Here is a 23,090-nt window from a genome sequence, read left to right as displayed (position 1 = left end):
GAAGCAGCGTGGTCATCCCAGCCTTGACCACAACTAAGGTGCCAACTGTCACCGACAGCGACTGTCTGTCATCTTTGTAAGCCAGCCCTGCAGGAGACGAACACCATACTCAGCACACAGCAGGTGCGCACAAGAGCTGCTGAGGCTTTGTTTCTAACAGATCTGACTTTCAGATTTCCCAGGAAGAAAAAATTACCCTTATGATGAAGACATGTAAAAACGAGACTTGAGCTAGAGCCCAAGGAAAAAATTAAGGATTTCAATGCATTAGTTAAGAGATATTTATTGAGCTCTTTATGTGGGTCCACGCCTAGGCTCCGGGGGTGGTGGGGTGAAGGGGGAGGGGAAAGAGGTGTCATAAGGAAGCAAAATAAAGAGTAAAGGATTCCATGCCTGGTGACCAACCATGGTTGGTCGGGTAACAAGGAAGCATTTGGAGACAGAATTCGAGATAGAACAGACACCATCAGGGAGGGGTCAGGTCTTGGGTGGGCCTGAGGGATGTGACAAAGGGAAGCGATCAAATGCAGAGCAAAGGCAGAGAGGTGGGCAGGAAGGGGTCCTGGGGCTTGGGAAGGGCATGTCCTGATGGCTAAGAACCAGGTCTTGGACCAGAATCAAGGGTCCAAGTCCCATCTCCACCCCTTATGCACTGCCTTGCCCGTGGCAACTCACACGATCTACTTCGCCTCACTTTCTGCAGCAATAAAATAGAGCAAAGGATACCTTCACTTTTCAGGGCTGCCTGGAGACCAAATGAGATGCCTGTGAAATTCCGTTCAGTTCATGGCACGTTGCAAATGTAGAACGCTACATTTAGAACGCTAAATGTAGAACGTACTACAAATGTAGTACGCTCCACAAGGAACAGATTTTTGTCTGTTTTGTTCATTGATGAATCCCCGGCACCAAGAACAGGGCCTGGCCCACAGCAAGTGCTTAATAAAAATTTGCTGAATGAATAAATGGCAGCCATTATGACTATTATTATCGTAATTATTATTCAGTGATAGGTCTGGCTGAGCTGGAGCAGAGGAAAATGAAGGAGCTTTTTACAGACGTGGAAGCAGGCCGAGACAGGTGAAGGGATTTGCCTGAGGTCACACTGCCAACAAGTCACAGAGTGGGATCTGCCTCCGTGGCCGGGCTCTTCAACTCCACCTCCTCCCATCCTCCCTGCCTGCCTGCCTTCTGTAGGCATTCCCTGGGTGCCTACTAAGTGCAGGCATCTGACAACATAACAGGGATATAAAGAAACTTAAAAACAGAGTTCTGGCCATAAGGCGCTTATAGACCAGTAGAGAAAACCTATAGGAAAATAATCTAGTTGGGAAAGTTCAGGCTTTTTAAAATGGGAAACCCAGAAGAAGAACAGACATGGTAAACTTGCCTGCAGAGGAGACCTCTGCGCTACAGCCTGAAGCAAAGTAGGGATGGAGAAATCAAGCCTGATACTAAACATGTACTGGAGATGGTCCAGGCAAGCTCTTGACAGGACACTGGTAGCTTGAGATCAGCCACTGAGGCAGTATCTGCACCATGGAAATTGGCAAACTCAAGGAAGCAGGGTTCTCCATCTCCACCCGCCACCCACCAGACCCTCCAAGAGCCGTTTAATCAGCATATTACTTCACAGAATAGACATGAGCTGGAAAAAAGCTAACTGTTTCAGCAGATTCAGATCCTTATGTTTTACCTCCTACCTGGGCAATTTCTCTCCCCTCCCCCTTTGAAAAACAGGTTACTAGCTTTTTTGACAAAAAGCACTTGAAGTCTGCCATCTCTGACCTCAGAATCTCCCCTCCCTATTTATCACGGGACAATTCTCGGAGTGGGTCTCAGGCAGCATCTGTGGAAACCTGCGCTTTGCTCTGTGAAGGAGTTAGGGGAGCTGGAGGGGACCCCTCCACGCTGTGTACAGGCATCCTCTCTTCTTCCTGCATGTAGTCCTGGGAAAATGACAAAGTCTTATTTTAAATTCTGAGGCGGTGGGCTTATTTCCATGTCTGTGTGAGCTAGTCAGATGGAGAAGAGAAGAAAGAGGCGAGGAAAGGGTGGTCTGAATAGAGGGAACTGCAGGAACCAAGGCACAAAAAGGTGTTAAAACACACACAGACAGACACACACCGAGTGTTTAAGAAGCTGAGAAAAGTTTAGCCTGACAATGTCATGAGTGAATGAAGAATTAGGATGGAGGCGAATGATAAAGAGCCTCGAATGCCACATTCAGTAAACACTGCTGAGACTAGATAGCAGTTCACCAAACCCCTTTCCTCTGCTTCCTGGGCACACACCCGGACTGTTTCCCAGCCTCCTTTGCAGGAAGGTGTGGCCACGTGACTAGATTCTGGCTAATGGAATGTGAGAAGACATGATGCGCCCTACTTCCTGGCCAATAAGAACCTTCCACTGCCTCTTTGCGGGTGTTTTTCCTTTTCATTGGCTTGATACAGACAGCACTATGATCTTGGAAGCCGTATGTTGAAGATGGCAGAGCCACAAGACGGAAGGAGCCTGGGTCTCTGAATCATTGGTTGGAGGAGAGCTGCCCACTGAGAAGGGTACCCATTTTGGATTTTACATACGTGAGAAATAAACTTGTGCCTGATCTGTTCTGTGTCTGTGTGTTTAAATGAAGGGATGGAAGAGGATGAGGAGGGTAGCAACGGTACTCCTGGGCTCCTCTCCAGTCTGGGGGACTCCTGCTCCAGTGTTCCACTAGCAAGCTTCAGCCCTGAGGTAAACCGTCTGCCACAGGAGGCGAGAGTGAGAGCAGGACATCTGCTTTCCTTGGACAAGATTCAGGAAGGCACTGTTAGTCTGAATGTCCATCCCTCTTTCGTAAGAGCCCCTCAGGCCCATTAATGAATCAGTCACTGTCGAGCATTTAGGGAGTGCCTACTGTGTATAAGGTCTAAGCTTGGGCTCCTCCCATCCAGAACTCCAGAGTCTAGTTGCCCTTCTAAAGACTGGCTTTCCCTCCCTTTCAGGCACTCGAAAGAGGGAGAGGAGAAATCTGTCCTTCAGGCCAATGACTCAAAAGCTTACTACTGACAGGACGAAAAATGATAGGTGGTACCAGGACATTGATCAGATAACACTGTTCCTTTAAGATTCAAAGTCAACCATCCTGATTTCTTCAATGAGGAAGTCTCTTTTAATGTCTATATACCTTTAGTGAGTCTTATATTCCATTTTTTTAACAGAGAGAGGGCAGAGCAGCAAGCAGCCTTGATCTGAGCTTTTAGTAGGCAACCGCACTGGGGATGGCTTAAGGATGTTTTGCTTCACTGTATTTTTCTCTTTTTCTTGTGCGTATGTTTTTCTGGGTTTTTTTTGGTGTTGTCTGGTTGTGTTTTTGTTTTTTTCCACTAACTTCTCTTTATGTAACGCTGCATTTCTATCTATGGTAATGACCTAAAGACGCTTTATAAAAATAAATTTAGGGAATTCCCTGGTGGTCCAGTGGTTAAGACTCGGTGCTTTCACTGCTGTGGGACCAGGTTCGATACCTGGTCAGGGAACTAAGATCTTGCAAGCCGTGAGGCACAGCCAATAAATGAATAGATACATAGATAAATAAATAGATAGATAGATAAATAGATAGGTAAATAAATAAATAAATAAATTTAGGCTTAAGAAAGTTAAGGATTTTTTAAATAGTAAGGAAATAATAATCCAGAGGGTACATGGCTATGGCACAGCTCGGGAAGGTACATCAGTGACTGGCATTTGGGAAACGCTGCCTTACCCCACGTGGTCACGCATCTGTGCCTTTGCCCATGCTGGTCCCTCTGCCTGCTCTTCCGTGCTGACCGCACTAGGCTGCCTTGGCCTTGGTCCGGGCTGAAGTCATCTCCCAAAGAAGCTGTGGTAACAATGTGCACGTGGCTGGGGTGTGGGAAAGGCCAAGCAAAAAGCCAATTCTGGGTCTCTGTTTTTCCCCAAAACAAGGCAAGGACAGTTCAGTGTCCCAGGTCATGGAGACCAACAGAGGGCAGGGACTTGCCCAGGATCATTCAGCACGTCGGGGCAGCCTTCTCACCCTCCTACAACGTGGATGGGAAGATAAGAAGGGACAACCACTACAGAGAGACTTTGACCACTAATTGCACTTGAGGGAATTTATTCTAGAGATATACTGATCCATGGGTGAAATAATGAATGTACGGCTTTATCTCACATGGCAAAATTCTGGAAACGACCTAAACAATCATGTGCAACAACAGGGGCCTGATTAAATAAATGATGATTCAGCTATATAATGGAATACTATGTGGGAGTTAAAACGGATAAAGTTCTTTATTTGGACAGATCTGGAAAGCTCTCTGATATATACACACAGCAAAGAGAAAAAAGCAAGGTTCAGGTGAATATGTATAATATGCTACCTTTTGTGGCAGAAAGAGGAAAACAGGAATCTCTGCATTTGCTTACATTAGGTGGAACCATGTGAAATAGCTGTTTTGTAGGTCAAACATAAGTTTCACCTTAATATAAGCATAAAGTAACTCTGGAAGGAAAAGGAAAAACTGCAGGTAACAGTTGACCAGGGGTGGAGGTGGCAACCAGAGGGGAACAGGGAAAGAAGATAAACTTTATATTTTTGTCTAACTGTGGGGTGTTGAACCACATGAATATATAACCTTTTAAAAATGTAAAGGAAGAACTAATTAGGGCTCCAGGGCCAGCTTTTCTGGAATGTGGTACTGGTCTCTATTTCCACCCCAACTGGGGTGCTCAGGGAAAAACTATCTATGGCTGGGCCCTACAGGGGTGGGGGGCTGCCCAGGTGAACCTCTGACCAATTCCCACTGAACAAACCCACGCTGTGGCATTTCTGACCCTACCTGGTGGGTCAGAGCTCAGAGGACCCTGTCCTTGGCCAGGCTTCTGGCAAGGCTACCTCAGGTCCTGTGGGGTTACGGAGTTGGCAGTGAGCTGCCGTGACCTTGGGGTAATACCCCCTTCCCAGATAGGGTTGCACGGAGCCGGGGCTGATGGGCAGAGCCCGTGGGCAGTAATGCGATAGCCCTCACGAGGGATGTGCTTGGCCAAAGGTGGCTTTAGAGATGGATCCTCACTGCAGCCCCTCCCTCCTCTCTGTGGTCCCACTCCACACCCCTCTGGAGACGAGAGGAGACAGGCTCTCCCTGGGGTGACTGCTGGGACAATGGAAACACCTAGGGGACCCGGCAGAGAGCTCCCCACGTCTGTGGTCTCTGGTTCCTCATTCATCAACACCGGAAGGCATCACTGAAGCAAGAGGAAGCATAGTTATAATAATAAAAATGACAACTGCCACTACTGAGAGATGGCTGTGTGCCAGGCACTGTGGCTAGTGCTTGACGTGGACTATCTCATTTTACCCTCACAACACCCTCACCTGTAAGGACTCTAGTAATTTCCACCATATTCCACAGTTGGGGAAACTGAGGCTCAGGGAAGTGACCTGTTGAAAGACACAGTGTTATCTGACCCTAAAACCCATGCTCTCGGTCACTAAATGATGTCTGTGCCTCTGTTTCTCCACCTGGAAAATGGAGAACGTGATGACATTTGAAAACAGGGGCTGAGGAAAGGGGCTGGAGACGTTTAGGCCAGTGAAGACTCTCAGAGGCCTTACGATCACAGTCTTTACATCTCCGCAGGGATGTCCAGGGCAGGCGGTGCTAACCACTCACCAAACATCCACTCTCTCCTTCTTCCCTCCTAGCAGAAGCCTAATCTTGTTCAGGGAAGTGATGTGTCCAGCTAAAAATATCCACCTTCCTAGATTCCTTGCATCCAGGGAAGGCCATGTGACCCACTCTGGAGAAGGAGATGAAAGTCCCCGGGTGGGTGGGCTTCCTTCCCCATCAAGAGAAGCTGTTGCATTCCGACCTCTTCCCTGGATTTGGAGGTGAAGCTAGGGGCGCTGTGACCGCCTTTGAGTACAAGGACAGAAACTACATTCTAAGCAGAGCAGGAGGGAAAGACAGAGGGGGGCGTCCCCCGCGGCATCTTGGAGCTGCCACGTCAGCCTTACGCTGCCTCTCTGATCTTCTGTGAGAGGATATAAGCCCAGTGCTTAAGACAGGTTCTGTGGCCTGCAGCTGAACACGTTTCTAACCCACACAGTCCCCGAGGGCAGAACCAGGACCAACGAATCAAGCGACAGAGAAACAGAGCATTCTCCCCGTTTGAGCAAATCTAAAAGCCAAAGCTGTCCAAAGTGGGCCTGGACTGGCTCAAGGGGTGGTGAGTTTCTTACACCTGGAGACACAGAAGCAGTGACCGAAGGGCCGTTCGGCAGGGATGATGGGAAAGGCATTCTGACCTTGGCCGGCGCTGAACCAGACGGCTTTGCATGCTTCTATCATACCCACTTTGAGAGGTGAGGAAAGGACCCCAGGATGTGTGCCCAGTTATGCATGGGCAAGGGTGATGCCCCACAGTGACCTGCAAGGCCCCAGCGAGGCAGGGTTTACAACACTTTCAACAAGGAGGGAAACGGTCCACCTCTAAGCCGTCCGACACGGTAGCCATGGGGCCCTTGCCATGTGGCTACTGTGACTGAAGAAGAGCCCTTTTAACTTATTTAATTTCAATTCATTTCCATGTAAATTGCCACGTGTCAGGACTTCCATGGTGGCACAGTGGGTAAGACTCTGCGCTCCCAATGCAGGGGGCCTGGGTTCGATCCATGGTCAGGGAACTAGATCCCACATGCATGCTGCAACTGAGAGTTCGTGTGCCACAACTAAGAAGCTGGTGAGCCGCAACTCTTACCCGCCTGCCGCAACTAAGACCCCGCGCAACCAAATAAATAAATAAATATTTAAAAAATAATAATAAAAAAAATAAAATAAATTGCCACATTAGCTAGTGGCTCCCACAGTGGCAGTGACCTGTCCCCTTCCCACCCCTGCACTCTCTCCGGCCTCTTATACTACTGTCTTCTCTCGGTCCACGTCAGCCACACTGGTCTCCTTGCTGCTTCTAGAACATTCCAGGCACATGCCAACCTTGGAGATTTTTCCTGACTCTGCCCTCTGCTGGGCTGCTCTTCCCCCAGGTACCCGGTTGGCTAACTGGTTCAACTCCTTCATGTCACATATTTAGAAAGGCAACTTGCCCTCACCCACGTGCTCTAAAATTTATTTATTATGTCTGTTGTGCTGTCTCCCCAGATAGAATGTAAACTCCATGCAGGCCACGATCTTGAAGTTTTCCTCCTTAAGTACCTAGAACACTCCCTGGCGCATAGTAGGTGCTCAATACATATTTGTTGAATGTGATTGAAAGCTTAACTGAGTCACATGGAGGGTGCCTCCCCTTACAAGATGTTGGAGACCTAACATCAGTCATTCAGCAATGCTTCCTGAGCCCCACATACGTGCTGGGTGCCGTGCTGCATGCTGCCACCTGGCAGTGAACGCAGCCGACAGGGTCGCCGTCCTCTGGGAGTATACAAAGTAGTCGGGAAGACAGAGTGAATAGGGACAATTGTTGGGGTGGCAGGTGAGGCCGGGGCACACAGGAAACATATAACCGGGAACCCAGACTAGGAAAGAGCTCAGAGCTTCCCTGAGGAAGAAACATTTGAGCAGGGTGAGGCCTGATAAACGAGGTGCTAGCAAGATCAAGAGTAAGGGAAAAGCATTTTAGGCACATGGAATAGCACGTGCAAAGGACCATGGGCAGGAAAGAGAATGGCCCTTTGGAGGAACTGAGGCTGGAAGTGAGTGATGGGGAGACTGGTGTGAGATGGGGCTGTTGTGGTAAGCTTGAGCCAGACAGGAAGGGTCTCGGGGGCCAAAGCAGGGGAATCTGAAATTCCTCCTAAGGGCAGACACCCCTGCTGCCCACATCACAGCCCCTCAGTCTGCCCCCACTTTCACCCATTGCTTTGCAGGACAGTTCCACGTACGGGAAGATGCCCCGGTACTGCCAGTGTCCCACCCAAGCTTCCGGAGTTCTCCCCAGAGCCTGCGTTCAATGCTGCAGGAGGCCCCTTCACCCCGACCCCAAGTGCAAGCACACCCGGAAGTGCAGTGGATTTATGCTCCTGGGGGAAATCTTCAATGAATAGGGGACTGGAGCCAGTGGATAATGCTTTGCCCACCTACCACCCCCGCCCCTGCCCCATCCTCCAGGTGCACAATCTCGGGTGTGCTCTGTACCGAGGTCCCAGCCCAGCCCAGTCCCTGTGGCTGCTGCGATGCCTTGATAACACACATTTATATTGGCTTTTCCTTCTTCCCTGTCTCACTCCACCCATCCACTTCCTCTCACCTCCTCGTTCCTGGCGTCACTTCCCAAATCAACTTCCTGCACCCAAATCCTTGTCTCAGGCTCTGCTTTCAGGGGAAACCAAACTGAAGACGCCATGAAGGTTTTGCTTACTAGAGTGGCCTGGTCACGCTCAACATTTTAAAATCTCACTCCAGCTGTTGCATGGAGAGTTTAGGGCAGAAAGAGCTGATAAGGGGCCCTTACAGTGGGGCAGTGAGAGATGCTGGTGGCCAGCTCTGGGCTGGAGATTTGAAGGGATCCTTGGTTGCCCCTCAAGCCCAGACGCTCGGCAGCAAGGCGGGGTGATGTAGAGGCTTGGCCCCCGCCAGCCTGTCAGCAAGAACCAGCCTCGCCAATTTCCATCCCGCAATCCCCACCTGGCTCCAGAGACCGGTTACAAAGGCGCTATTTTTAGAGAGCTGGGTGTTTACTTGAAGGATTTAAAGACTGGGCTTTATTTTTAACTCCTCTCCCAATGGCAGGGACTCACTGGTGTGGACTTAGGAAGTCAAGTGGAAGTTGGACTGGGCTGTGGAAACCCAGGGGAGTGAAACAGCCTGCACTTGGGGAAGGACGAAGCTTGGAGGAAATGCCTGCTGGCCTCTCCGAGTTCCACCCGCCTGACTCTCCGGGTAAGAAGAATGATGATAAAACTGGCCTCTCCTTACTGAGCACCGAGACCACGTAAAATCCTCTACACGCATCATCTCATTTAGTCCTCATCACAACAGTGAGCCAGGCTGTTACTGTCCCCATTCTACAGACGAGGTCCTCAGGAAGGACCAAGGACACGAGGCTGGCAAGAAACAGCGGGATTCGAACTTCAATTTCTCCATCTCCCCATGCTTTCAACCACTCTGCCATACAAAAGGATGGCCAGGCACCAAGGTCAAGGCACGGAATATCAGACTGGCAGGATAGTAACCTGAAATGTTGGAGCTCAAAGACTTTCTCTTCCAACAGTGGTTAAGGGCGTAGAGTCCAGATCAGAGCATTTGAAGCCCAGTTGTGTCAGTTATTTGGGGACTTTGGGCTAGCTTCCTCATCTGTGAAATGGGTTAATATAATAGATAGCACCTCCCTCGTGAGGATTAAATGAGACGATGCATATAAAGGGAATCAGCACAGAGCCCAGTACCCAGTAGTGAGAACAGGGCCCTGACCTGTGCCTGGCCCCCTAAGTGCTTGATCCTCTCATATGCCCAAGACTGGACCTCTCATGATCCCCATCCTAGAGATGAAGAAATGGAGGGACAGAAAGTTTATGGGGAAGTCACTTGCCCGCAAGGCTAGCAAGTGTCCAGGACCAGAACGCAGGCAGCCTGACCCTGAGTCTGAGTCCTCAAGTGCTTACACTATGGTCCCCACTGTTATTCTCATTGTTACTGTTATCCCAACACCCTGTGTCCAGGTCCTTCTGGTGATGACCCCTGAGTCCCTGGCACTGCTGGGGCTCAGTTCAGGTGCCACGGTCAGGGCCAAGCACTGGCTTCACATGGTCAGACCTTCCACTGGGACATGGGGAAACCCTGGCATTGGAGGAAAGGGGAATTTTTCTCGCAAAGGTGCAGGCTGTTGGCCTGTCTGTTCTCTGACTGCTGTTTAGGCTGAAATATCAAGCTGGAAAGGTTCCAGAGTCAGACTGAAAGCACAGTTTACAGGGCTGGGGGTGGGGGAGACAAAATGCTCCTTTCTACCTCCCAGAGACCTGTCCTCTTCCGGGATGACCTATTAAATGTGACCCCGAAACCAACTGAGGTTTCAGAAGAGCCTCCCACACTCTGCCCCCTGGCCACGCTCCTCTCTCTGGGTCGCTGTCTCTTTCTAGGCCTCAGTTTCTCCATCTGTAAAATGGGCACATTGGGCCATGTCCTTTGACCGGCTTTTTCTGAGGACTGATGGGAATGATGCTGTCTTTTCTCTGCTTCTCCCCTCTGCAAGCTTGGAAGGCCTGGCTCCCCCAAAAACACTGCCTCACAGTTTGAATATCTCCCTGCTGCCAGGGACCCAGGTAAGATCTTCTCTCTCCATAGACCACTCGGCTCAGAGGCAGGCTTAGAGTCACAGCTGCCTCATGTATATCATGAGAATCCAGCTCTGACAACTCAGGAAATTCCATTCATCCCAGTCTTCGGTCTCTGGGAGCAAAGGGATTTTGTCCATCTGGCAATTCTTGAAGGAGGGATGTGATGGGGGGCAGGAATCCGGGGCTGGGGGCCTTCCCAACATTTTGAGGCCACCCCCTGAGAGTTTAATCCCCCCTGATGGAACCGCATATTCAAGAATCTCTGAAGGTGAGCCAGAAACAGAACAAGGGAAAACTTTTGCCTCTGTGGGCCTGGGCAGTTGATGGTCACCACTGGGTTCATGGAACACCTGACTGTCCTCAAACAATTTGGCAAAGATGCAAAAGAATGATAATCATGGTGCTGGTGATGGTGTGAGGAAAACTGTCCTCACATAACTGTGCATTGCTGAAGGGGGTTATAAATTTGGTGCAGCCCTTTTGGAGATTAACTGGGGTTCTGCTAATAATTAAAATGCACATTCTTTTCGACTCAGCAATTCCGCTTCTAGGAATTTAATCCATAAAAGTACATCTGTGCAATCAAGGACAGGCAGAGACATGGGGGCACCCCAGCAGGCTAATGACTTGACACGCCTTGCAACAATTATTCTTAAATATCTATTAAACAAATATGGAGGGGCAGTGGGACCTTTGACAGGGGTGACTTGGATTTTTGCTTGTTTGTGTTAATCCACTCAAGAGTACCATAGACCTTGTCAGGGGAGACCACAGAATTCACATTTTGACCGTGAACGTCAAGAGTCAGTCCCTTGCAAAGACCTGGGCTAACGGCATTGTATTTCCAATGCATTCTGCTGATGCTCAAATATCCCTGATAGGATAAGGTACCTGGCTGAACCATCCCTTTAACCAGCTTCGTGAGCAAGAATATGGTCCAAGGATGTTCACTGCAGCCTCGTTTGTAATTGTAAAAACATGAGATGGTTTCAATCTCCATCAAGAGAGATCTGGCTAAATAAATCATGGTACATCCGAACTGTGGAATATAAGGCAGTTGTTAAAAAGATTAAGGCAGTATGTGCATAAGATGAAAAGATCTCAAAACATATTAAGTTTAAAAGCAAGCTGAAGAACATTATGTAGGTAGTCCCAGTTGTAGAAAATAAAAACAAAAAACACAAACCAGAATAGGTAAGTGGAAGGATGCTATAAGTGAACTGTTAACAATGGTTACTTCAGAGGTGCAACAGAGGTAGAAGTAGAAAAGGGGTTTTATTACTTTTTATCTTCTATTATTCTGAATTTCCTTAAATTTTAGCAAGTATGTTTTTCTGAACAATGTAAAAAAAGAAAAAGAAAAAAAGAGGAAAGAGAGAAGTTCACTGTATCTCAAGTGGCAGAAACTGTCCTGAATAAGATCAGACTCTGGGGCCAGAATTATAGTTCTATCACTTACTAGCTATGTGACTTGGAGCATGTTTTTTTTTTTTTTTTTTTTTTTTTTTTTTTTTTTTTTGCGGTATGTGGGCCTCTCACTGTTGTGGCCTCTCCCGTTGCGGAGCACAGGCTCCGGACGCGCAGGCTCAGCGGCCATGGCTCACGGGCCCAGCCGCTCCGCGGCATGTGGGATCCTCCCGGACCGGGGCACGAACCCGCGTCCCCTGCATCGGCAGGCGGACTCTCAACCACTGCGCCACCAGGGAAGCCCCTGGAGCATGTTTTAACAATCTCTATGTGCCACAGTCAGAATTAGATGAGTGAATTTAGCTAAGCATTTAGAACAATGCCTGCTGCATAGTAAGTTCGAAACTCCTTAACCTGGCATTCAAAGCCGTCCTCACCTGGTGCTAGGCTGCCTTCCCGGGCTCATCTCTAATCTCTTTCCCCACCCACACCAGCCCTGCCAGCGACTCATGGCTCCCAAAACAAACCACACACATTCCTACCTCTGTGGCTTTACCTGGAATGACCTTTCTCTCCCTCGTCTCCATCTGCAAACTCCTAAGCAGAGTCACCCATCACCTGCAGGGACTCTCCCAGACCACCTCTGGGGCAGTTAGTAACTCTCTGCTCACTTGTCCCTCTAACCCACCACTGATTGTGTCAAATCCCATTCTGTCTTGGCCACTAGGCTGCGAGTCCCCAGAGGATGCTGGCCATGCTGATCCACTGGGTGACCAATGCCCCAGCACAAGCCTGGCCCAGGGTAAGTGCTAATCAATGTTTGTGAAAGAAATCCAGCCAAAGGTCAGATCACAGTTAAGACCATTCTAGAACCAGATCTCCTGGCTCTGGGGTCTCAACTCCCAGTTCTGCCATTATTCAGAGGAATGACCTTGTTTGAGATACTTAACCTGTCTGTACCTCAGTTTCCTCATCTGTACAATGGGAATAATAGTACCTTCCTCATAGGGTTGTTTTGAGGATTAAGTGAGTTGATATATGTAAGGTACTTAGAATCCTTCTGGCTCCTAGAAATAAGGACTACATGGATGGTTGTTAAATAAAAATTAAACAGGCTCGAACATGGGCAGTTACCTAGACTTACCTTGACCTAGCCTAGGGCCAGACCCTCTTCCCCAGGATGGTCTGCACACCCTGTAGGTGCTGGAAATGAGCATTGGCAGATGTGAAGGCACAGCTTGAAATAGCATCAGACCATTCTTCTTGTTGGTCAAGGACAAACCTCAGTCAGGTGCCTACAGGTCTCTCAGACCTGTCAATCTCTTGTCAATGTCTGTTTTTAGCAAAAAGAAAGCAGTCTTCAGGATTAGGATCTTTGGAGTTAATTGTTTGACCTCAGACTTGAATAACATCATTCTGCTTTCAGAACTTCCCGTGCTATGGGTCTCTCACTTTCAACAGGGAGTCGAAAGTCTTCCTTTTCAATAATTGTACATATTTTGAAGTAAGTTGATTTAAAGATAGAGATTAAATTGGAAAGCAGAGGTGATACATGGATATAGCAAAAACTGGGGCTCTGGCATGCAGAAGATGCAAGTTTGGGAAACAGTTGTAGGGACTATGAGAGAAGACAGAGGCTTCCCTTGGGGTGATATCATTCTCAGGGAGACTCAGATCAGTACAAAATGATTCATCATAACCAGATTCATTGTAACAGCGTATATCTCCTTGCATGCCTTCAAAGCAAAATCCATTTACATGGGCTATCTCTTTTACTCTCTGCAACAGTACTTTGAAAGAGAATGAACATAATTCCCATTTGACTGAAAGGGAAAGCGAGACACAGGAAGGTGAGGTAACTTGCTTAAGGTCACACAGCTTGTAAGTAGCTGAACCCAGATTCAAACCTGGGTCAGTTCAATGCCATAACCCAAGCTCTTGGCTACTTACCCAAGAAATTCACCTCCCAGCAACTCACAAAGCCAACTCTAACCCTGCATTCAACTTGGAAATTTCCAGGGTCAATCTGGGTGTGTGTCTGTTGGGGGGGGGTAGTTTGAAATGGGGGTGGGGAGGTGTTGGAGCAAAGGACAGACCAATTCAGGGCGCCCTGTTTTCAGGGCCACACTGATGCCTCCCTGGTCAAAAACCTGAGATGTTCCAAGCCTCACACCCTGGGGCAGCTGAGATCTCCTGCAGGCCAGCCCCTGCCTCTGCTGCAGGGGCACAATGACAACAATAACAACAAGAATCCTAGACAGGGGCTTCCCTGGTGGCGCAGTGGTTGAGAGTCCGCCTGCCGATGCAGGGGACATGGGTTCGTGCCCCGGTCCGGGAAGATCCCACATGCCGCGGAGCGGCTGGGCCCGCGAGCCATGGCTGCGGAGCCTATGTGTCTGGAGCCTGTGCTCCGCAACGGGAGAGGCCACAGCAGTGAGAGGCCCGCGTACAGCAAAAAAAAAAAAAAAAAAAAGAATCCTAGACAATGACAACAGAAGCTAACATTCATTGAGTCCTACTTCCAGCCCTGTGCTGAGTGCTGCATATACAGTCTCTGATGTAACCCTTGTGAAAACATTTTGAGGTAGATGCCATTATTCTCCTTTTAGACATGAAAGAATTAAAGTCTGGAGGGAAGATGAAATTTAGCCAGCAAGAGGCAGAGCCAAAGCCCCCACTCTGAACCACTCCCTGGGCTCCTTCCAGAAGGGAGCCATTTATCAGGGTGTTGTCACAACAACCAGAAGAGTTTAGCCACCTCCCCAAATATCCCAGCTTCCCTCCACAGCCCAGTATCCACGACCTTAAAAGGCATCACAAAAAGAGTTCGTAGTCACAAAACCAGGAACCAGGAAGCTAGCTCCCCCCTTGATCACTCGGTGACTATGGGTATCTCTTTGTCCTTCTCTGTACCTCAGTTTCCCCATCTGGTCAGTGAAGGAGTTGCACTATCTCCTTAGGGCCCTGAATGGGTCTAGAGCAACACTGTCCAAGAAAAATATAACGTGAGACACATATGTAATTTTTTTTACTTTTCTAGTAGCCACATTCAAAAAATGTAAAAGAAACAAGTGAAATTAATTACAAGAATACACGTTCTCTAACACACTATAACTAAAATAAAATCATTTCAACCTGTAATCAATATAAAAAATTATTACTAGGTTACTTTACATTCTTTTCTTACTAAGTCTTTTTTTTTTTTTTTTTTTTTTTTTTTTTGTCTGTGTTGGGTCTTTGTTGCTGCGCACGGGCTTTCTCTAGTTGCGGCAAGTGGGGACTGCTCTTCATTCTGGTGTGCAGGCTTCTCTTGTTGCGGAGCACGGGCTCTAGGCACGCAGGCTTTGGTAGTTGTGGCACACGGGCTTAGCTGTTCTGCGGCATGTGGGATCTTCCTGGATCAGGGCTCAAACCCTTGTCCCCTATATTGGCAGGCAGATTCTTAACTACTGCACCACCAGGGAAGCCCCTCTTACTAAGTCTTTGAAAACCAGTGTGTATTTCACATTTGTAGCACATTTCAATTCACATGAGCCACATTTCAAGAGCTCGACACAGACATACCGCTGGTGGCTACCATATTGGACAGCACAGATCTAGAATCATTTTCAATCCATAGCCCATTTTAGGGGATGAGACTTCTCAGCTTTCCCCTTCTCCCTGGGAAACTGTCCTGATCCTAGACTTTGAGCTGATAGCTTCCATGTAAGCTCAGGGCAGGGAGCTTGAGGCCACAATAGACAGAAACCCTAGGCCTGCCTGGGCCTGAAGGCTGGTGGGAAGGCTTTCTGTTCTCTGCAGCCCGATTACTCATCAAAGCCCCTGGGAGAAAGACAACCCTGCTTTTCCTCCTAACCCAAAGATTACCTTAATTGGAAATTCAATCTGAGTTTAAAACCGAGTCAGGCAGCTGCCCCCCACATGCCACCAGCCGCGTGGGCATCCAGGATGAGGAATACAAATCTCCTCTAGACTCCCCTCCCAGTGGCACCGCGTGGAGGAAGCTGGCACCACCTTCTCACTCCAGAGACTCAGTGCCCAGCTGTGGGCCTGGCAGCCTTCTTGGAGGCAGCTCAACAACTTCATGTTCAAGGGCACAGCCTTGGCAGGAAGCACAGGGAAAGCAAAGGGGCAGAGAGGGGCAAGAGTTTGCCCCCAGCAGGGGAGAGCTTGGGGAAACCCCTCCTTCTCTCCAAGCTTCGATTGCCTCACTTTTAAAAGCGGACACGTTAAATAATGTCAATGACTGCTTTTACTGCTGGCTGCTCTGTGCCAGGCATTTTACAGGCATTAGCTCATCTATTCCCCCCAAAAAACCCAGGAAGAAACAAGATCCAGGGTTCAGAGTGGTGAGGCAACTTGGGCAAGGTCACATAGCAATTCAGTAGAAGAGCCAGAATTCTAACTCTTGGTCTTCCAAATCAAGAGCTTCAGCTCTTACCTAATCTAAGCTCTGCTGTGTCCCAGGGTGGCCCCAGACAGTCCTGGCTTATACCTGTCGTAACTATATACACTTGGCATAATCATTTTAAATGTTCCATTTGGAAGAAGAGATAAATCTTCCATACAGAAGGATTCCAAATCATGTATGTGGATACTTCCCCCTCCAAAAGGTAGAGCTTAATTCCAGACCCTTCTCCGTCCTGAGTGTGGGCTGAACTTGATGTCTGTGTTTCAAAGATTAAATTAGGGAAAGGGGAAAATGGTACCTTTACAGTAGAAAAAGCTGGCAGACACCACCTTAAAGTCCGGAGTTTAGGTAACAGTGAGGTATGAATGTTGGCTTTGATGAATGTATGACTGTAATGAAGGAAGTTAACATTAGAGGAATCTGGGAGGAGAGTATATGGGAACTCCCTGTACTATCTTTGCAACTTTTCTGTAAATCTAAAATCAGTACAACATAAAAGTGTTATTTTTTAAAAGTGCCCCCTGGGCTTCCCTGGTGGCGCAGTGGTTGAGAGTCCACCTGCCAATGCAGCGGACGCGGGTTCGTGTCCCGGTCCGGGAAGATCCCACATGCTGCGGAGCAGCTGGGCCCGTGAGCCATGGCCACTGAGCCTGAGCATCCGGAGCCTGTGCTCCGCAACGGGAGAGGCCACAACAGTGAGAAGCCCATGTACCACAAAAAAAAAAAAAAAAAAAGTGCCCCCTTTTACTCATAAAAGTGTCCAAGTTTGGACAATAAATTATATGATCGCCTGGTCACAAGCCTGGCTCTGCCCCTAACCAAGAAGTCTTAAAAAAATTACCCATACCTTCTGTCTGCCTTAATGATACTAACTACTCATATGTTCATGACAATTTAAAGTTTACAAAGTTTAGAGTGGGAAAATGTGCTGGTTAAAGCTTTGGAATCAGAAAGTCAGGGGCTGAAGCCCTGGTTCTCTCACTTGCTTGTCAGGTGGGCTAAAACATATTGTCTTCCTTCTCTGGGCCTCAGTTTCCACATCTGTAGAATGAATTCATCGAAGGACAACAATGACTAGTAATACTGATGAACTCCTTGCTAGATGTCCAGCACTGTAGTAGACACTGTGATCTGCTACCCGGTTTCCCCTTCAGAACCAAGGATTTATTTCTCCCCTCCCCCTGCCCCCAACCCAGCTGCTCAGAGTGCTTCCCGCTGTCAATCCTGTCCAGGGATTGCCCTTGGCTGAGGAGAGCCATCCAGCCCCAGGTCATGCCCCTTTCTGGAGGTGAGCCTGCATCCAGTGCAGAGGGTGTGAAGATCCAGCTCCCTCACTTCAACCTGGGATAACTTTGAAGGTCATCTCCACTGCAGGCTGCCCCTTGTGGTCGGCTGATGCATTGTGGAGACCGCACGGCAGCCCAGCATCTCCCTCCGCCCAGTCCTGCCGCCTTCCCTTCGCCACAGGTGTTGATCCTGAGAGGGATCCTGTAAACTTCCTGCACACTAATCTCCATCTCAAAGTTGGCTTCCAAGGGAACTCATGCCATGACAGGGCTGTGAACCACTGGACTTGCACTATGTTTCTTAACTCTCAGACCAACCCCATTTTTATAAATGAGACAACTGAGGTTGATTTAGCCAAGAACATACAACTAAGCAATGGTGGCACCACAGATGGGGAAACGGAAGTTCAGACGGGCAAACTGATTTCCCCAGGTCTGAGCTAAAAGATGGTAGGGCCAAGATTTGGCCTTCGGTCTGCTTAATCCTGAAGACCACAGTGCGAAAGCCTCCAGCCCAGTTCATTCTGAGCCACCAGCAGGATTGCTATAGGCACTGGGACAGGCTAGTACCTGTCACCACTGTCCTGCCGCACCCTCTGCTGTTCCCGCAGCTCAGCCACATTTGCAAAATGGGAATAATAATAGTACCTACCTTCTCACGATCTTGTAAAGATTAAATGAGTTAATGTATGTAAAGACCTCAGAATGGTGACTGGCTCATAAGAAGCTCTTTATAAGTATTAGTTAAAAGAAAATCACATAAGCAGCATAAAGTTGCAACTGTGAGATGTTCTAAGAAGACATCCATGCAGCTGAGTGAGAGATGGCCTGTGATGGGGGATTGGGCCTCATGAGCTCTCTATGGGGGTCAGGCTTGACCTGAGCTCTGAAGGAGGAATAGAAACTAAGGGGGCAGCAAGAGAAAGGAAGAGCAATCCAGGCAAAGGAACCAGGAGGAACAAAAGCCTTCTGACAGGAAGAACCAAAGAAGGAGAATAAAAGGCCAGTGTGACTGGTACAGAGAAAAAAATCCAGGTCCAAGGAAAGGGTGGTAGAAAATGAGGCTGGATAGGAGGGGAGGAACCACCTATGACCTGGCCACTAGCTACCTGGGTGATTTGGGACAAGTCACCTTATCTCTCAGTGCCTCATTTAGCTCATCTGTAAAATGGAAATAAAAATAGTACCAATATTATAAAGCCGTTAAGGAGACTGAATGAGTCAATACTTGTAAACCACTTAAAATAGTGCCATGCACACAGTAGGTGTTACAAATCTTTGAAGGCAACATTGGAACTTTTTCTGAAGTACAATAAAAAGACATAGAGGGGCTTGAATATGTATGAAAGGGTAGGTACTGAATGGATGGAGGGTGGATGGATGCAGGGCTGGCGGATGGGTGGGTGGAGGTGGTTTAGTGAATGGAAGGGTAGATGGATTGTTGGATCTAAGTATGGTTGGGTGATGAAGGCCGTTGGATGGATGCATAATGGATGGATAGTTGGATGGCTGGGTAGGTGGGTGGGAGTGGATGTTGTTTCAGTGAATGGAAACATGACTGGGTAATGGGGTGATTGGATAAACGGAGGTAACTGGGTGAATGAAGGTGGTTGGGTGAATGGATGCATGGTTGAATAGGATGGCTGGTGGTTCAGTGGATGGGAGAAGTTGAGTGAAAGTGGGTGCTGGGGATGAGGGGATGGACGGGCGGTTGAATGAATGGCTGGTGGCTGGATGGGTGGATGACTGCATGGTGGGGTGGGTGTAAAGATGGAAAGTTGAATGGGTGGATGGGTGGTGGTCTGGGTGGGTATTAGAGAGGTTGAGCAGCTGGAGGTGGCAGGATGGATAGAGTTGGGTGAACGGAGGGGTTGGGTGAGTGGATGACTGGCTGGATGGCTGGATGGGTGACTGGGTGGCTGAATGAGTAAGCATGAAGTTAAGGGGCTGGGTGGATAGGTGGGTAGAGAGATAGTTGTTCACGTTGATATTATAACGGTTGGGTGAATGTAAGGTTTAAAAGTGAAGGGAGGGGTTGGATGAATGGGTGGATGGGAGTCACTGAGTGTATGGATGGATGGATGGACGATGGATGGATGTCTGGACAATGGATGGATGGGTGAACAGGTGACATGAGATCCCGAAGCACCTCCAATGAACCCTCTATACAGAGTCCTCTATATAGAGTCATGGAGGAGCCCCTGATGGAGAAAGAAGAAGCCAAAACAGGGCCTCCCAGGTTGCCCTGGCTCAGGATTTCTTCCCGGAGCGGGGCACAACCCATCTGCGCCCGCCCCCGGGGTCCTACCTGGAGGCGGCGATCTCGGCTTTCTGGCGCGCGATGGCGGCGGCGCGCTGGGCGCCCTCCACGCTGTGCTCCACCTTCTGGCGGACCTTGCTGCTCTTGAGCGGCAGCACGCGGCGCTTGGTGCCCTTGACCAGCACGTTGTGGCGGTACTTGCCCTCCTCGCGATGGCCGTCGGGCAGCGTGGTGCAGCCGTAGCCGTGGCGCAGGTTGTCCAGCCACTCGCCCTCGTAGCGGAGGCCGCTGGAGCGCTCGCTCACGCCGAAGCCCGAGCGCTTGTCGTTCTTCCACTCGCCCATGTAGGTCTCTGTGGTGGTGGCGTCGATGTCGGCCTCGAAGGGCGCGGCCTCGTCGGCGCCCTCGGCGCCCTCGCCCAGGCTGGCGGTGGACGCGGCGTCGCTGGCGCCCGAGCTGAGGTCGCTCTTGAGGAAACTGACGCGGCTGCGCTGGCTGCCCAGGGACGCACGCGACTCGGCGCGGCGCATCTTCCCCAGCAGCGCGCCCCGCTGGAACAGGCCGCCGCCCTTGGCCGCCCGCGCCGCCGCCGCCTCGGCATTGGCCAGGAGGCTGAGCGCGAAGCCACCGCGCGGGATGGCGGGCGCGGGCAGCGTGGGGCCGTCGGTGGCCGGCGAGGTGGGCGAGTCCGGGGCCACCGTGCCATTGCTGTGCTCGCTGCGCAGAGACGAGAGCGACGTGCGCAGCGGCGAGCGCACCACCACGGCCATCCCGTAGGGCACGCTCTGGCGCACGCCGTAGCCATGGCGCATGCCGTTGGTGAACTGGCCTTGGTACGTCCCTGCGGGCGAGGAGAGGGTGGTCAGTGGGGCGGCCCGACGGGGCCCCCGGGGGCGCCGGGGCGGGGGCGGGCCAGGCCGTTGCGGGGCAGGGAGGGTAGAGTGACCAAAGCCGGTGAGGCTCTGAGTGTGTGAGGTTGCGTGAGTGAGTGTGGGAGAACAAACGCGTGCAAGCCAGAAGTCTGCGTAGCGGTGTGAATATTTCCGTCGGTGGGAACGTGGCAAGGCCACGAGCGTGCAAGATGGAGTGAGGTGGTATGACGCCGAGTGTCGGTGTGTGAACTGCGGGAAGGCGGGGCCCCGGGAGTGCGTGCCAGGACAGGAGCAGACAGGCCGGAAGGAGTTTGCATGACCCGTGTGAGTATTTCTGTTGGTGGGAATGCGCCAGGATCTTTACTGTGCGAAATCGGGTGAGGCTGAGTGAGTCTGTCTTAAGTGTGAGGTTGTGTGAGCAGATGAGGCTCTGTGAGTGTGCACAGATTTGGAATCACACAGAGCAAATGAATGTGCCAGAGCACGAGTGGTATGACAGTGAGTGTGTGCAGTAGCGTGAATATTGCATTTGTGTGAATGTGCATGTAGAAGCTTGAGTGTGCAAGGCAGTGTGTGCACAGAGGGTGACCGAGATCACGTGAGCATGGGACGTATATAAGGTTGTGGGAGCATTTGAGGTCTTAAGTATGCAGGAAAGGCAAAGTTGAGTGAGGGTGCAAGACTGCTAGAGGATCAAAGAGTGCAAACTTGTGAGCAGGCAAGGCTCTGTCGGTATGTGAGGTTGAATGCGTGTGTATGGTTATCCTAGTGTGCAAGGTGACGTGAAAGTCTAAGGTCATGAATGGATAAGACAGTGAGTTTGCATAGCGGTGTGAATGTTGCAGGGCACAGGCGAGTGTGTATTTGTGCAAGGCCAGGGGTAGAGGAGACTGTTAGGAGCGTGCATGTGTCTTTTGCTTCTGTGAGCTCATGAGTGTATGATGCAGGGTGTACACACTGGAGTGAGTGCCCAGTGGAGGTGACATTATGGGTATGTGTGAGGTCTGAGTACACAAGGCCATCTGAGTGTTAAAGCACAAAGTAATCTGAGACACTCGAGGCTGAGTGAGTGTGTGAAGTTGTGCGCATTAATGAGACCGTGTAAGACGACGTGTACGCAAGATGGCGTGTACAGGAAGCTGGTAACAAGAAGGCCTTGCATGTCCATGAGTGTGAATACCTGATCTCCTGGGAAATAGAATCTGTGCATGTGGCCACGACGTGAATAGAGAGGCAGCACAGAGTAATGGTTAGGAGCACAGACTGCGGAGCCAGGCTGCTGGGTCCGAACCCTGCCTCTGCCCTTGCTAGCTGTGTAACCTTGGGCAAGTGACTTAACCTCTCTGAGGCTCAGCTTTCTCACCCGTCAAACAGGTAACAATTGCCTCTTACCTCATAGGGTTGTTGGAGGTTTAAATGAGTTAATATTGCTGAAGAACTAAGAAAGAAAAGATATGTGTGACGTTGTGATTTTACAAAGTTATACTAGCGTGTGAGGTCACCTGAGTTGTATGAACAAGCTGATACAAAGGTGACAAAATATCTTCGTATTCCACCCCCATCCTAACAGGCTGTGCTCCCCGGGGCTCCGTCCAAAACCTCCTCCCCATCCTCCCTGGGTGGTTGCATCATCTGGTGTTTTTATAACTGCCATCTGTGTCCTGCAGATTCTCCTGAATATATCCCCAACTTCTTCCCCTCTGCAGCTCCACATGTTGCCTTGGAGATGGATGCCCCCAGATGTTACACAGCATCTCCAACTCAACACCTCCCCTCACCCCCACACACAGCTGTTCTACCTTCTTGGTCTTTCTCTCCACAGCAGCACCACTGAAAGCCATCTCTCTGCCTTCATCTTTGTGCCTTTTGTGTGTAGAACAGTGCCTGACACATCATGTTCACTGAAGTGAGCGGGGAAATTCAGAGCCGTTGTTTTAAACACAAGCTGATGTGCTGCCCTGGTTAACCAAAAAAACCAAATGGCTTGCCAACAAATACCCAGGATGGCTGGTAAGGGACTCTTAAGGTCAACCCAACAGGCATGTTCCCATTTGGACCTTTGCACTGGCTGTTCCCTCTGCCAGGAACTCTTTTCCTACCTCTATCCTTCAAGCCTTTGCTCACTGGGGACTACCTGACCACCCTATTTAAAACTACAGTCTGCCTGTGTTCCCACAAGCACCAAGATATCCGTGATCTACTTTTATTTTTTTTCTATAGCATTTATCACCGTCTGACATACCATATGACTTATTTATTTATATTTATTGCTTTATTGCTTTTCCTCCCCTGCTAGGATGGAAGCCTTGTGGGTGCAGGGATCTTTCCTGTTTTCTGTTCTGATGTATCCCCAGCACCTGGGACATTGCCTGGCACATAGAGGTGCTCCAGAAATATTTGCTGATTGATTGGCTTGAACCTGTCCAGAAACGCCATCTCACTGTGTGACCTTGGGTGACTCTCTTCCTTTCTTACAGGCTCGATTGCCCCATCAGTCAAATTACATGTTGGTGATGAGGCTCTAAGGTTTGGCCTCACTTTGAGATGCTGG

The 23,090-nt window shown here is 49.6% G+C and overlaps 1 protein-coding gene across 1 annotated transcript in view; it reads right to left on the bottom strand.

Annotated features, from left to right (window-relative positions):
• JPH2 (junctophilin 2) overlaps nucleotides 1-23,090 on the bottom strand; it is a gene marked incomplete at its 5' end in the record, with an annotated part of 63,570 nt that overhangs the window by 18,912 nt on the left and 21,568 nt on the right. Inside the window, one exon of the mRNA XM_082645313.1 lies at nucleotides 19,716-20,508. Coding sequence (XP_082501439.1) covers nucleotides 19,716-20,508 — 793 coding nt within the window. The remainder of the gene's footprint in view (nucleotides 1-19,715; nucleotides 20,509-23,090) is intronic.

This window comes from Mesoplodon mirus, assembly GCF_964341445.2.
Source record: "Mesoplodon mirus genome assembly, chromosome: 15".
Classification (NCBI taxonomy): domain Eukaryota; kingdom Metazoa; phylum Chordata; class Mammalia; order Artiodactyla; family Ziphiidae; genus Mesoplodon; species Mesoplodon mirus.
The sequence above is the reverse complement of the archived record's forward strand: the minus strand, read 5'-3'. Positions and strand labels throughout refer to the sequence as shown.